Below are 15,582 nucleotides of genomic sequence, written 5' to 3' on the forward strand. Positions count from 1 at the left end.
CTTGTCAGGCTATGAGCTATCGCAGGAGCCAGCTCTTTTGTAATATAAAAATACACAGAAAACCTGCAAACACCGAGAAACATCTGTGCAGAAATTAGACTCATTAATGCATTAACTACCTTGGAGAAGGACACTTTTTTTTTCCTTTTTTTTTTTTTGGTTGTTATTGTTTTTTTTGAAATCGAGAAGTCTCTCTAGAGAAATACAACCCTCCATCCACTCCAGCGAAGCAAAGCGCTAATGACCGCCCCTGTTTTGTCTGAGAAGAGCATATTAATATATTCTTAGAACAAATAAATCATAATATGTACGGCTTAGCAGTACTTAAGGCTGATATACCCCACAGTCAAACATCTTTTGTTTTCATTAGGGAGCTGAGGCTGTGCCATTGACAACAGAAATCCCTGGAAAAAAAATAACAGAAAAAAAAAAAAAACAAAACAAACGTGCTGTTTAATTAACTTCTTGAAAATAGTTCTTTGCGTTTTTTTTTTTTCCTCAACAGAACAAAAGGACAAACAGACACACACACCTTCAAAAAAAAAAAAAAAAACACACAGGGTCGGATTCACAATGAAAAAAATTTATTTCCATTTGCGTGTTGGTTTTTTCCCCCCCCCCCTTTGTTTTGCTCCTTTTCTCTGCTATTTACAGGTAAATCTTGGACACCACGAAGGACAAAGAGGGGGACGGAGGTGGCCGGGGCGGGCGGGGTGTCGGAGGGAGCCTCACCAACCTCCCGCCTCACCCCATGCCCCCCAGAAGGGGAGACCCTCACCCCTCCGTCCCTAATTCACATTTTCAGCACAAAACTGGGGTAGACAGCGGGAGAGGAGCTTTTCCAGCCCCTCTGTCCCTCATCCTGGGGGGAATCCAGGTGCCACTGTTTAACTCCCAGTTTCTAACCTAACCCCTCTGCTTTCCCCTCTCCCCTCCCACCCCCCCTTCCCCAGACTCACAATTAACTTGCTGGACTCAAAATAAAAACGGAGGGTGGGGGGTGGTGTCCAACATCACCCTCCGTCCTCTCGCTTTCTTTGTCCACCACCCACTTGACCTAATTTTTCTTTTATTTTTTTGTGTTTTTTTTCCAGGGTTCCCCCACAGTCGCCACTCCCACGGAGGACCGGTGCAGTGTGTCCCCCCACACGGTATGATTCTAGCTGGGGTTGTTGGGAGTTTTATTTTCTCTCCATTGAAGGGCTGTGCCAGAACAGCCACAGCTTTGGGATGGCAGGATTTAAACTTGCCGTTTGTGGCTGGTAGGCAAGGAAAAAAAAAAACATTAAAAGGGGAAAAAAAAAAAAAAAAAAAAAAAGGGGGGGGGAGGGTAGAGAAATCCAGTTCGTCTTGAAGAAACTGAGCCTCATTTATTAAAGTGAGCGCTGGTTGTCGAGGTAATAGCAGACATAAGGTCCATCCTTTGTACGGGAGAGTAAACATGACAAATGGGGCAGAGCTTGGCGTGATTAAAGATGAAACAAGGATCCATCTTAGCCAAATCTGAAAACTACCATCTCCAGCCTTCTTTTAATGGAAGAGAGGCACAACAGCACGGCTCTGCTTTGTTGCAGCTGAGTCTCCCTCTGTTCCCCCTATAAATAAAGAGCACCCCTCCTTCCCTCGCTTCTCGGAGCACTAAAAAAAAAATGGTGTGTTCCCTATACGCACAGAAATTCACACCCACAAACACTCCATCCATCCATCCATCCATCCATCCACCCATCCACGGAATAGTTATAGGCTGGTGGCTGGTCCATGGGATCGGGTTTGAGATCCTCCTTGTGGGATCTGCAGACTGGCAGAGGAGTTGGAAGAATTAGACCTGATCTTGGTATTTGGTAACTTGTGATCTTTTTTCCATTTCATCCTCCTGTTCTGGAACCAGATTTTGATCTGGCGCTCGGAGAGGCAGAGGGAGTGGGCGATCTCGACCCTGCGCCTCCGGGTGAGATAGCGGTTGTAGTGAAATTCCTTCTCCAGCTCCAGGACTTGCTGCCTGGTGTAGGCTGTGCGAGAGCGTTTTGGTTCCCCTCCTGAGTAATTGGGGTTTACTGAACAAACACAAAGGAGGAAAAAGGAAAAAGGAAAAAAAAAAAAAAAAAAAGCAGAAGAATTACTGAGCTGTTCCTTTAATGGGTCCTTCCCCCCCCAGAGAACATAATTTTTTTTTTTTTTCTTTTGGGGGGGTGTGGGGGGCGGGATATAGGCAAAAAAATACACCGCAACCTTCTAAAAATACACCCATAACCTATCTCCAAATCTCCACCTCCATCCTCATTGCTTGACGTGTATTCCTCTCCAAACGTTTTTATAAGGTCCCCTAGACACATTTTCCATGCCCTCTCCGTGTGTATATACACACATATACACACACTGAGACTGGAGCATCACTCTAGTATCCCCAGATCTCTGAAGTTCCCCCTGTACTCATTCAAACAGCCGAACACAGAGCTCCTTTTTTTTTTTTTTTTTTTTTTTTTTTTTTTTTTTTTTTTTAATATATTATTAAATATCACATTAAAAAAAAAGGAGGGGGGGAATAGTAAAAGTTTACTCAACCCGCCACTTAAATACAAATTACGAAAACATAAAACTTAACTTATAAAGATTCAACAGCCATAAAAAAAGTAGCCTGCAAGAAATTGGAGGAGGATGGTAACAGAGACTTCAAAGGCACATGGCCAAGCAGAGCAATAAAAATTTATGGAGGATGTAATTATACCGCTCTGCAAACAGGCGATCGTAAATCTCCACGAATGGTTATTTTACAACTGGTGCAATAAGATTTCTACAAGACTTTGAGGTGCTACTTAGTATAAAGCAAAGCCACTTTAGTTCACTTACCCGTGCTTACATGGACTTTTTTCATCCAGGGGTAAACTACCGGCTCTTTGCAAGAGGAATTGGAAGGGCTTTGGTTGAGAGAGTTTTGGCTGCAGGAGGGTGGTGGGCTGGGGGTGACCGGCTCGCAGGGATGGGTTGGCTCAGAGAGGTGGCTCTGCAGTCCGGCCGGAGGATGGACATGACCCCGGGGGGATAACACCGCTGCTTGGTGGCCGGAGCTCTGACAGGACGAGTAGAGCTGCTCCTTGCAGGCTGACCGCTGCTGGTACATCGCTTCATGTTGGAAAGTGCTCTCTCGCCTCTGGCTGCTGTAATATTCCGGCGAGTGATTGGGAAGGTAATCGCTGTGGGAATACTCTTCACAGGGTGGGAACTTGGGGTCCACATAGTTGGAGTTGATCAAAAACGAGCTCATGGCCATTAATTTCTTAGAATTGCACACACGAAAAAAAATAATATATATATCTCTCCTAAAATTTATTCCTGTCCCCCCCTTTACTCGTTTTCCTGTTTCGTGAAACCCTCCTACTTACTGTCAAGTGAACAAAGTTGGAGTCCATGTGACAGCGCGGGCCAATGGCGAGGTGCCCTGCGATCCCCGGATAAGGAAATCTGCCCAGCCCGGGCTCTCCCGGGGCCCCGAGCATCCCCGGGGAGGCGGCCGGGGGCGCCCGCTCCCCTCGGCCACCCCCGGCCCCGGCCCCGACGGGCCCCGACGGCCCCGGGCTCCGCAGTGCCCCGTGGGCGAGAACCGGCCCCCCCCTCCTTGCCCCCCCTTCTTGCTTCCCCGGCCCACACCCCTCGGGGGTGTGTCCTGGCTCGGTGCGGGGGGAAACCGAGGGGGGGGGGGGGTGAACCGGGGGAAGAGGGGTGGGAAAAAAATAAGAAATCCTCCAAAAAAAGCAAAAAATATAATTAAAATAGAGAGTGAAATGAATTTTTAGCTTTTAGGGGGGGGTTGGGTTGCGGCTCGCCGCCACTGCCCTAGCACATGATCCATGGAGGTCCCCCCCGGGTGGTGGCTGCATTTCATTCCCTGCTAAGGTGATACGGGAAGGGACATTGCGCCCCGAGCCTGGCAGAGATGAATAGGGCTTGTTTGGGATCGATAAGAAATTCATCAGCTAATTCGGGGTACCCGGACTCCTAAATCACATTTCGCCCGGCTCGGAGATTGACTGTTTTCCCACGCACCGATGGGGGAAAAAAAAAAAAAAAAATAAAAATAAAAAAAAAAAAAGCCCGTCCTTCAAGCAAGAAATCAAGGACTTGATGAACAATTACAAAAGCGAATTAGCCCAAGTCCTAATGCATCTTCGCCTCGCCCTTCTTGTAATAAAGACGCTTGAAAAGGCAGAGCGAAGCAGCAGCCCTGCAAAAGCCGCCCCCCCAGTTCCTCAAATTCTCCTTTAAACCTGCACCGCGCAATAAGCTCCTGACAAGCAGGAAAGAAAGCCAGAATTTTGTGGGTGGCGGCGCTGGGATTACACGAACTGAAGCAGGAGTGGTATCGTAGCTCTCAAATCGCACTAATAACTCCCCGGACCTCGCCTCCTCCCGCCTGTGCAGATCAGATTTTATCTCGAAGTGATGATAAAGTTTATCACAGCAGCGCTGGAGTTGAGCTAAGGTCAAATCCAAAGTATTTCTTTCCAGCCTTTCTGGTTAAGACCTTGCTTTCACCCTTTTATTTAGGGCTCTGGGGTTATGGGTCGCGATATTTTTTCTTTTTTTTTTTTCCCTTTTTTTTCTTTTTTTTACCCCTTAAAAAAACCTATATATATATATATATATACATATATATTTAATGCCTTCTGGGATTGTGACCTGTAGTGTTTGTGTCAACTACATATTCCCCTAGATGCGAATTTGTGACCCAACTTCCTTTACACAAATTCGGATCTACAGGGTACATATAGAAGACAGATGCATCCTCCTTGGTCAGAGATCTTCGCCTACCGCCATAATTATCTTCTGGGAAAAGGAGGGGGCAAGAGGGGTAAAGTTTTGTGAAGCGAGAGATCAGGAATTAATCTATAGGTAAAGATGATTAAAAGATGCACTTTTAATTAAAGCACCAACTCAGTATCCCAATAGCTGATACCAGATTAGAAATGATAGAACTTTTCAGCCTCCTTCTCCAGGCTTAAAAAAAAAAAAAAAATCTATTCCTGAACTGATATATAAGTACAGACGCACAACGAGACTTGAATCCAAATAATGGTCGTCTAAAAGCAAAATGCCACAGCTCCGTCCTCCTCCGTACTGAAACCCTCGTAATTATTTTCTGATATGCAGCGCCAAGATTTCATCCATTTTTCGTTCTTGGAGGTCAACCAAGGTTTGAGTTTATACGTGTGCGTGCAGATAAATTATTAAAAAAAAAAAAAAAAAAAAAAAAAAAAAAAAAAAGGGAAAGAAACAGATGAAAAGAAATACAGAATGTAAAGGCAGATGGGACGACAGGTTTTTTTTTTTTTTAATGACAGGCAATTCTTTTTACAACCCGAGAAAAAGATCAAAGGCGTTTCATTTCCGAAAAAGGGATATAAAGCAATAAAATATTCATACTGTCTAGGTAATGAACCTTCATTCGGAACTAATGAGGGTAGCATCATGTTGAGATTTCGTTTAAAATTACAGTTGCCCAAGAGATTAAAAGTATAGCATCCTCCCCACCCCCCTCTTCTTTTTCCTTTTTAATTTGTATTTCAAAAGGCAGAACATTTTTTGGTCAGGCATTGCCCGAATTAATTGCATTTACATGCCAAAGCAGAGACTCTATCGGAGAAAAGCTGCGTTTCCCCTTCATTAAAATTACTGGCAAATATCTAAAATAAATTTCACGAACTCCCGCATCATTTTTTTCTACTTAAAAATAGTTATGGCCACGAATGAATGTCCCGGAGCTCCCCGGGCGAATTTTTCAGGTACTATAAGGTGAATAGTCGCTTTTCCTGGTAACACAGATAACCGCCAGATAAGCAGAAAAACGGAGACATTATTTTAAGAAATAAACCCAAATACACGATCCTGCCAGCATTTTACATGCCTGTACAAAACCCCGGTTTCCAGCAAAAGAAGCAGAGCAAAGCGAAAACAGCGAGCAGAGAATTCCCCAAACCAGCACCTACACTTTGCTGGGGAACTCTAAAATTTACCTTCCCCTCTAAAACCTGCCATAAAAGTAAGAAGCCAAATCAAATCTGCTTGTACAAGGCATAGATGGATGCCATAAAATGATTCTACACAAACGATCCCATTAGAACTCTTTTGCTTTTTTTATCTTTTAAATTTTATTCCTCCTTTCCAACCCCTTCCCTGATTTATTTTACTGTATTTCCTCGCAGCCGGTACCGTAGCCACCTCCTAACCGAGCAGAGGAAGAGGAGCCCGGACAGAAGTAACTAGGCCTATTCCGTATTTTTAACCCCCTCCCACATCCTCTTTAAAAAAAAAAAAAAAAAAATCGGTTTTAATTTTCCTTCCCAGTGACACAGGGGGGTTGGTGCCAGCAAACCAGCACCCCTAGCGTTACCAGGAATCTTCCCCCCACCACACCTCCAAGAAACCTTTCCCTCACTACCTCTGATCCCAAATTTAAAGGCAGCCCGTCCCCCCTGCCCCCCCGCACACCTTTCTCTTTTTCCCAGGGAAACCGCCCCACGCCGCGGCAGTTTCTCACAACAAATTTCACCCGAGTTCTTTTACACTTCAAAGCAACCTCAGTCCGGATTTGGGGAGGGGTTTTGCCCGGGCCCCCCAAGCCTCTTCCTCCCACCCTCCAAGGAATGCCAGGAGAGACCCCGACCCTCCCCAGAATCCCCCCCCCGGCACCTGCCAGCTCAAGGGTTTATTAAACCTCTCCTGACGCTGAGCGTCTCCTAGGTCGCCCCAAAAGAGGGGTCACTAAGGGGGGATGTCCCCCCCATCCCAGCCGGACCATCCTCACCAGGTGTGACCCCCGCAGCGGTACCTACCTTGGCAAAACGCGGGTCCTCTCCTCTGAGCAAGCCCCGAGGGGGTCAGGACGTTCCCTCCAAACTTGGTGAAATCCTAAATACCCCCTCCAGACCTGAACCCCCCCTCCCAACCTTGTCCGGGCTACTCTGCTCTCTCTCTTTCCCCGTGTAGCTTTTTTCAATGAGATAATTTCTTGATAAAATCACTAATCTCTCTCTTCTTCTTCTTCTCCTTTTTTTTTTCCTTTTTCTTTTTCTTTTTCCTTTTTTTTTTTTTTTTTTTTTTTTTTTCCTGGGGTTTGGTAGTGCCCCCTCCCTCCCTCCTCCCCGACTCCCCCAGTATAAACCACTATTGTCCTTAAAGGCGAGCGGAACTGCTCCTGGCAGCGCCAGGAGGCCCTCTGAGCATTTTGGGGTGGGAAACCCGCAAGTTTTGGTATTAATCTCATAGTTTGTCAGTCTTTGTTAAACAGCGAGGCGTGTCCGCAGAGAGCCGCGCTGACCCGCGCTTCACCCCGCGCCGCGCTCCCTCCGCGCCGCTCCGCGCTTCAATTTTTAGGGCTAGCTTTCTTTTTCTCTTTTTCTTTTACTTTTTTTTTTTCCTTTTATTTTCTTTTTTTTTTTTTCCTGTATATATTTCCGCCCCCGTCCCCCCCCCTCCGGCCTCCCCCGGAGATCTCTCTCTCTGGTCTGGCAGCAATAAGGACGGGAATATAAAAATTTTATTAATTTTTTTTTCCCCTTTGGGAACCGCGAATCTTTCGGGTTTTTGTGTTAACCTGGGATCCCCTCCTCCCTCCTTCCCCGTAAACGGGGGTCTCTGGACATCTGAGGTGCTTCTATAGGGCAGAACTTTTAATAAGGAGCAAAAGGTGCCTCGGATGTCTCTGAGCTGTAGAAACGCACCGAGGGTGGCTGCAGGGGGAGGTGGGAATTCCCCCACACCTGTTTTGCAACAGGGGAAGGAAGATTTAAACCTTGCGCGGTTGTAGCCAGGCTCTTCGTTGATAACGAAAAAAGAATTAAATAATATTTTCACCCAAAACCCGCGGAGCAGAAGCGCGGAGCAGTGGCAGGGAGGGGGTGCTGGGATTCTCCATTTATCTCCACATTTACATCGCCAACTCCGGCCCCGCTTTCCTCCCCTCCATAAAGAGGTCATTTGGAAAGTAAATCGGGATTAAAAAGTGCATTCAATTGATTGTCCGGCAAGGAAAAAAAAAAAAATAAAAGGCAAAGCCACCCTGAATTGTGGTTGCAGTGTCTGTCCGGCACTCAGGGACCCCCGGGACGATCCGATCCATCCCGAGCAAGGGAGATAAATAAGAAATATCCTTGAAAATTATACCTTTAATTTCCCCCCTCTCTCCTCCCCTCCCTCCCTCCTTACATCCCTCCAAATGAACCCACTTCACACCAACACTCGGCTCCGTGTCCCTAAATTGGAAGTTAAACGCTCTGTTGTAGGAGTGAAGATTATAAGGGAAAGTTGGGCGATTTTTATATTTTCCTTTTATTGCTGTGAAATTATACCTGCTTGTTTTAATATCCCGAAAACAAATGGCCTTTATTACCCATTACCTGTTCTATAAACGTGGAGTAGAAATGACTGTTTTAGAGAGATAAGTGTAGTAATTACAAGGGCGAGGAGATGGATCACCCAAGTTACAACTAAACGGTAGCCCTTATATAGTGATATTTTATAAATACCAAGCAAATTCACGGTAATTAATTAAACCAGAGCCTTATCACGCGAAACAAAATGCTTTACGTTCTCTTGAATTTCACCTACTCCATGAATATATCCGCATCGGGAAAGCAAATGGATTTTCCAGAATGCCTTTCCCAGGACTCTAATATTCTCTCTTTCTCTTACAAGAAAAATTACCCTTGTTAGAAGTATTTAGTAACTGAAAATATTTAAAAGGTGAGGGGGGGGAGGAGGGAAGCAAATTTGCAGGGTTCTTTTTTTTTCTGTCTTTCTTCTTCTTGTTTTTATTTTTTTTTTTTTTTTTTTTTTTTTATTATTATTTTTTTTTTTCCAGAAGACTTTGCCTTGCTACAACTGTTTGCTTAAGAAGCTATTGAAAAGATCTTCCCGGTCCCAGTGCAAATAATATTTAGAGTTTGAAGGGTTCAAAGTCTGGCAGTGTAGAAATAACTTTGAAATGCCAAGGGAAATATTTATTATATCAGTTCATTAAACTGTTGCAAAGGCCTGAGTGGAGTCACATTTCAAGCAAGAAATAGAAAACATTTCATTCAAATTCCGACGGAAAGCGTGCTGCAAAACAAAATTATTTCCTTTAATCGGACCCAACGACGAAACAGGCACTTAAAATCACCTTAAAATACATCTAGAGAGTTTTTTTAATCCACCAGCCCATTGGTTTTGCCTTGTATATCATCATTCTATCTTTCCTCCGATTCAGGTAGAAATGCAAACAGTGAATCCTGGGCGTTATTTCGGGTAATTTTTTTTTTTTTTTTTTTTTTTCCCCGAGTACCGAGCACTCACACCGAGTAGGAATTAAAAGCACCCGGGTGAGGTGGGAGACAGGCACCTCTCCAAGGGTTTGGAAGTGTTTCCAAGTAGAGATGTTGGAACACATTTTCACCAACTGTGTCAGAGTTTTTTTTTTATTATTTTATTTCTTTTTTTTATTATTTATTTTTCTCTCTTTTTCTTTGGGTATAATTTAAACCCTATCCAAACCAAACTGACGCTGGAATGAAAATTATTTTCTAACTGCTCGTGTTAATATTCTAGAGGGACCTTCAGGTAATTGGATTTAACAAATACATTTCCCCCAATATTCTCTTCATTCGACCCCAAAGAGTGTTTCAGAGGTTATCTTAGCAAAATACTAAAAAGTCGCTGGGCGTTTCCTCACGGGAGACCCAAATCAATCTGCCTGGTTTTCGATCGGCATCGCACCCACCCCAAATCCCTTTTTTTGTACCCCCAGCCTCTCAGCCTTGTGCTCCCACCCCGCTATCATCTTCTCCCATCTCTGCCCATAAGCAGAGACTCTTCCTCCCACCTCGCCCCCCCTCCCCGCTTTCTTTTTCTCTCTCTCTCCTTTTTTTTTTCCACCCTGACATCAGTCTATCAGGGTTATACACAAGACTGAGTCACGCACAGCGTAAACTTTTGACCCTCAACTTTTTGACCCCTCGAGCTATAATGCTGTACTAACAAGCCCCCCAAGACCAGGGTTGCCGTCTACGTCTCCAGAAACCGCGCTGAATTCCCTATTTTATTTATTTTACTTTAAAAAGAAAAGGAAAAAAAATTGGACATATATTCTTTTTTTTTTTTTTCTTCTTCTTCTTTTTTCTTTTCTCAGCCGAGAGCAAAAAAGCCCAGAGCTCTGCAAACATTAGATGTTTATCTCCAGCTCACCCAGCCTGAGACCTCTGATTTTTTTTTCCTTTTCGCTCCCCCCCAACTTTTATAATTAAAAGATCAGGAGAACAAACCAAAAGTCCCTTAAGCCGCAGCTACATCATTGTCTTTTCTTTAGCATTTCACCTGGGTAAGTTGTTTATTGCGGTAATTATCCTGCTGTGATGATTTTTTTTTTTTTTTTTTCTTTTTTCTTTTTTTTTTTTTTTTCTATTTTGGGGGGATAAAGAGGGAGCTGTTCCTCGGATTTATTTTTGGAGCACCGGAGCTCAGCGAGGAGCAGCGCGACGGCCACCCCCAGGGGGGGATCCGGAGCCATGAGAGGGGGACGAGGGGGTGCGGGGTGGTCGGTGCCGCTCCAGCTCGGCCCGGCTCGGCCCGTCCCGTCCCTGCTGGCAGTGAACTTGGTCTGAAGCGAGCTCTGCTGGCTGCTTGGGGATGTTACAGCCCAGGCTGCTGATCCCGGTCCTTCTGCCCGGGGTTGCCTCTTTTTCACCACCACCCCCCCCCACTCCCCATCCTGCTGTATCCCAAATTCCCATCCCCCCGGTTTTGCGAAGTCTTCCTACACAAACACAGCCCTGATTTGCCACCAAACAAACCTCCTTGGCCAAAAATCCCAGCGCTGTCGTTTGTTTTGACTCGAAGGGTGCACATCCATATGTGTATATATACATATGCATACATACACGTGTTAAAAAGAGATAAATCAAAGGAGGGGGGAAAAGCCCAACAAGCCCCGTTCTGGTCTTATTCTTTCAACGCTCGCTGTCAAAATAGTTTCTTTTTAAAGCTATTTAGGGAAACAGAAGATGGAAAAACTACACAGAGTGGACACCTCTCGAGTTAAGTTATCAACCTCCTTCCAAACACCATCTATTTAGCATTAGGAGTGAGAAGAATGGGAAAAAATCAGCTCAGACACCGAAATAACCACGCTCTGAAAGAAAATTTCATTCTTAAATCCATTCTATGACTGAAATGAGACCCCCAGAGGAGGAGCCAACCCCCATAAAAGTCCTTTTCTGGTTCCCTAGTTGAGGAGAGACCTTTATCAAGACGATTTTAAATAATCCCATCAGCTCCTTCCCTTCAGGTCGGGCGTGTAATAAAATAAATAAATAAAAATTAAAAATAAATAAATAAATTTAAAAAGAGGTTGGGTCTGGGGAAAGAAAGAGCAATTTCTCAGCCTGAAAATCAACTGTGGGGGAGGGAGAGGGGCTGGGGGAGTGGAGCTGGAGGGAAGGGGCTGGTTTCCTTGGCCAGCTTTCCCTTCTTGAGGAGGTCACGGGGTCTGTGTGGAGGCTGTAGTAATTTACAGACTATTGCAAATAAATAGGTGAATAATCGGATTCTGCCTTTAAATACAATGAAACACAAGAATTACAACCCAAGCAGTACAATTTCTAGTCCCTGCCGCCAGCCCCCCAGCCCCGCCAAGGCAGATAAGGACCCACAGTCTCCAAATCTTCATTTTTGTGGCCAAGAGAAAAAGAAAAAAGGGGAAAAAAAAGGAAAAAGAAAAAAAAAAAAAAAAAAAGCAGATCCCTTTGGCTTCTCAAAAGGATAATTACCACATTGTTGGTGTGTGCCTGTACTGGAGCAATATGAACCACATCCAGTCCTTCTCCTGCCCTCCCCCTCTCTTTACTGCCACTCACCAACGCACACGGGTAGTGGGATTGGTAAATTAAAAAAAAAAAAAAAAAAAAAAAAAAAAGGGAGAGAGAGAGAGGAAAAAAAAACGAAAAAAAGACCTGGAGCTGATGTTTTCCTTAAAAAAGGTGACCCGGCAGCCCCATGTTGTGTTGTGATACGATGCTCACCCTCTCCTTCGAGAGAGGAGCCGGGTCTGTACAAGTCTGCTGACCTCGGAATGATCCCTCTTGCCTATGAATTATTGATGAGATATGAGCTCTGATTTCTCTTTTCAGTATGCAAACCCCATTATACTGTTAAAATGGCGATTTAATCGTTTAGAATAGCTTCGCTTTTTTCCAACTCATTTGTGCCCCTTCCTTTTCATTTAATTCTCTTAATTAAATCCTTTAACAGATTTTAATCACTTTTTGTTGAATAAAATAAGACATCATACACATCTGCAACTGGGTTACCTTGGCGAAGTTTGTTTTTGGTGGGGTTTCTTTGTTTTGGTTTTATTTTTTTAGTTTGGGCTGCTTGCCTCCCAGACGGAGTTTTTAAGAAAACCTGAGTTGAAGGAAATTTGATTTTGTCTTCCACACATACACGCACACACACATATACAAAGGGTCTGAAATTCACAAGCGCTTAAAAAAAATCCTAAATAAAATAAATATAAATAAATAAAGCCACGAGGTTCAAGATGGCCTGATGCACCGCAGCATGGAGCTCCCTTTTGCACCCAAGCACCCCCCAAACTTCTCTGTGCTGCTCACAACTGCTTCCCCCAGCCCCCCCATTTATTGCTGAGCGAACCTGGGAACCAAATGGGTGTTTTACGGGTGAAATTTCATCTTTTTCACCCTTTAGCAGCAGCCTGGGCATGGGAGTCCCCTCCCGCCCTGGCACAAGGCCCTGAGAAGATGCCCCAAAAAGCAGCTGGAGTGGGGGCTGCGTTTCATACAGATGCTCAGCTCGGTTCTTCCAGTCTGTGGAGCCTGGTCTGGCTCTGGGGTGAGAAATAACAGCTTTGGGGGTTGGGTATTTTACCCTTAAAAGACCCGACGAGGTTTATGTACTGTTTACTAAATGAAACAGGAAAACTTCGGGGCTTGGAGAGAACTTTCAGGGATGTAAGAGGGAGGGGGAAAAAAAAAAGAAAAAAAAAAAAAAGTGGCTATGGCTGCAGCATTTTTAGTGAGAGGTGCTGGGATCCAGGTGAGCTCACGGGGAGGCTCCTCTAGGCTGTGTGAGACTGTAATTTGGGGGAAAACAACCCTAATCTCTCCAGGCTGTCAGCGGACTCGGTTTTGAGGAGTCCTTAAATCAGAGGGACACAGAGTCGTGTCACAAAGGTCTGAGAGAAAAAAAAAAAAAAAAAAAAAAAAAAAAAAAAAAAGATATATTTTTCCTTCCTAAGCAATAATCATGTTCTAGAGAATACCCATATTCTTAGACCTGATATTAAAGCATTTCGTATTTATTCTGTCTCCTACAGCTCCAGAAGAACTAATTGTCCCGTGCCTGATGAATGCCATGAAAGGGAGAGAAACGATGAGAAATGCAAAGGAAAATCCCCGCCTACCTGCACGGTCAGAGCTCCGTTTTCCTGTTTACTCTCCTTATGCTTCCTTTTCTCTAGCAACAGGGAAATTATTTCTTTTCTTTAAAGGATAGGGGGGGTTGAGGGGGAAGCCTGTGCTGAGCCTGTGACCCCTTCCAGGCTGTAAAATGGGAGACAATGATGCCTCCTCTATGCCCCACAGGAAGCTGGAGGTAAACACCAGATCAGCCTCTTGAAACCCAACTCATAAAATAATCAGAAAATTTTAAAAAGACAAAACCAGCAACAACCGAACAACTACAGGAATGCCCAGAATGGTTAAAACAAAACAAACAAAACAAAAAAACACCAACCAAAAATGCTAACACCTGAAAAAAAAATCAAAACAAACAAACAAACAAAAAAAAACCCACCAACCACACAAAAAACCTGCTATATGCTGCAGGTAGAAATCAGATCTCATGGACAGGAGGGACAGGGCTCCTTCTTTTGAGGGATAAAAGGGAGAGGGAAGGATGATGCTATGATGGCAGCAACAAAATGCAGCCCCTGCTCCTTTGCTGTGGCTCAGGACCAGTGCCATTCCTGTGCCCAGGATGTTCATACCAAGGGGGTTGTTACCTCTTGTCACCCACACAGGCATCTCCTGGCTGCAAAATCCTGGAGCTGAGCTTCCCTGCAAATTACCCTTTTCCTGCTCTGCTTTTTCCCCTTAAAATACCATATTACCTAAATATCAAGAAACAGTGGGACTTAGGGAAAAAAACCCAAACCTCGTGCCTCCTGTAATGGGAATGGATTTGGAAGGAAAGTTTGCCCGGGACTAGGTATAAAATTAATACCTTTGAAGGGGGAGGTGGGAATGGGACAGGGATGCAGATGAGAGAAAAAGAAGAGGTGGATGCCTGGGTAGATCTATGGATAGGGGGATGGATGAATATGTTTTGGATCACGGTGCTGGTGGGTGCATTGAACGCCTGGTTACTTTTTCAAGCAGACATTGAGGGGGATGGGATGTCACTTTTCTCGCCCAGATCGCTTGTTATCATTTGAGTCAGGATAAATTATTTCTAACCCAGCTGAGAAGGGTAAGGAATTAGCAGGCCAGCCCTTGGTCTTAATCCAACACCATCACACACCTCTCCCCACATCCCCTTTTCTCCAAATCTTGCTGACCCCGGCTGCAGCCCGTCAGCTAAATTCACATTTCAAGACCATGGCTCTGAAGCCCTTCAGGATCCCCCCAAAAATATCCTTATTATCATCAGAAAAACAGTCGTCCAGCATCCACAGAGCTCAGGGGAGAGGCTGTCCAGCAACAAACCAGTCTGCTGGATGGGAAAGGCTTCCTGCACCCTGCTTCCCTGCCTAGACTTTCCAGCTTTGGAATTTGTGTTTACAGGTTTTCGGAGCAGAGGTGGTTTGGGATTTTTTTTTTTTTTTTTTTTTTTTTTTCCCAGGGTTGGGCTGGCCACCCTCTGACTGCTCAGGGAGAAGCCAGAAGTTCAAATGATGATAGCAAAGATATTAGGAGACACATGGAGCAGGACAGGAAAAACAGCCCAAGGAAGGAAAAGCAATCTCCAAAGGGTGCTAAAGGGGGACATTCTGCTTTGTGTAAAGGAGACGGACATGTGTCCACCAAATGTTGTCTTACCGTAAAAAGGAGGGGGGAAAAGGAAACTTGTGACTGCTCCAAATTCTAGAAAACTCCCACCACCCCCCAGCACCTCCTCTTTGAACTTTTTTTTTTTTTAGGAGGGGGGGAGGGATAGATGTGAGTTGGTTCAGGTGTGGACGGAGTGTCCCCACAGCTCTGCTGCAGATGTGGCGACTTGGCTTTCAAAAAGCCTCCCCTCTCTAGGATGGCTGTTTTCCCACCCCCTGTTTTGCCCTAGCTGCTCTATTTAGCTGTAACTACGCTGCCGCGGAGCAGGAGCCTCCGTGCGGGGCCACCTGCCCGCCCCAGCCCGGGGCAGGGGAACGCGGCCCCCGCCGCAGCCCCCAGCCCCCGAGCCACGGCAGACCCTGCTCTCATCCCCATCCCTGCTAAGTGTTTATTTTCCCAAAGAAAAAGGCTGCTGCCTGGCTTTTCCAGAAACATGTCACCCTGAGAGGGAGAGAAGGAAATCTCTGAGCTCTAGGTGGGTTCCATA

General features: G+C 45.1%; 1 protein-coding gene across 1 annotated transcript; it reads right to left on the bottom strand.

Annotated features, from left to right (window-relative positions):
- Positions 1 to 617: 617 nt before the first annotated feature.
- On the bottom strand, positions 618 to 4,673 carry HOXB4 (homeobox B4). Its single transcript, XM_071728748.1, has 3 exons — positions 3,381 to 4,673; positions 2,848 to 3,274; positions 618 to 2,054 (listed from the first exon to the last, which is right to left on the bottom strand). Exons 1-3 carry the CDS (start codon positions 3,492 to 3,494, stop codon positions 1,738 to 1,740), a joined length of 858 nt encoding a protein of 285 aa, XP_071584849.1. The 5' UTR covers positions 3,495 to 4,673; the 3' UTR covers positions 618 to 1,737.
- Between the last annotated feature and the right edge of the window lie 10,909 nt (positions 4,674 to 15,582).

The sequence above is a fragment of the Heliangelus exortis genome, chromosome 29, assembly GCF_036169615.1.
Source record: "Heliangelus exortis chromosome 29, bHelExo1.hap1, whole genome shotgun sequence".
Lineage (NCBI taxonomy): Eukaryota > Metazoa > Chordata > Aves > Apodiformes > Trochilidae > Heliangelus > Heliangelus exortis.

Excerpts from the sequence above, each read along its gene's own strand:
- HOXB4 (XM_071728748.1), bottom strand. The coding sequence starts at position 3,494 with ATGCTCGGGGCCCCGGGAGAGCCCGGGCTGGGCAGATTTCCTTATCCG. Across the intron at positions 3,275-3,380 it reads CCAACTTTGTTCACTTGACA|AAATTAATGGCCATGAGCTC; the intron begins GTAAGTAGGAGG and ends TGCAATTCTAAG. Across the intron at positions 2,055-2,847 it reads AAAAGTCCATGTAAGCACGG|TAAACCCCAATTACTCAGGA; the intron begins GTAAGTGAACTA and ends GTGTTTGTTCAG.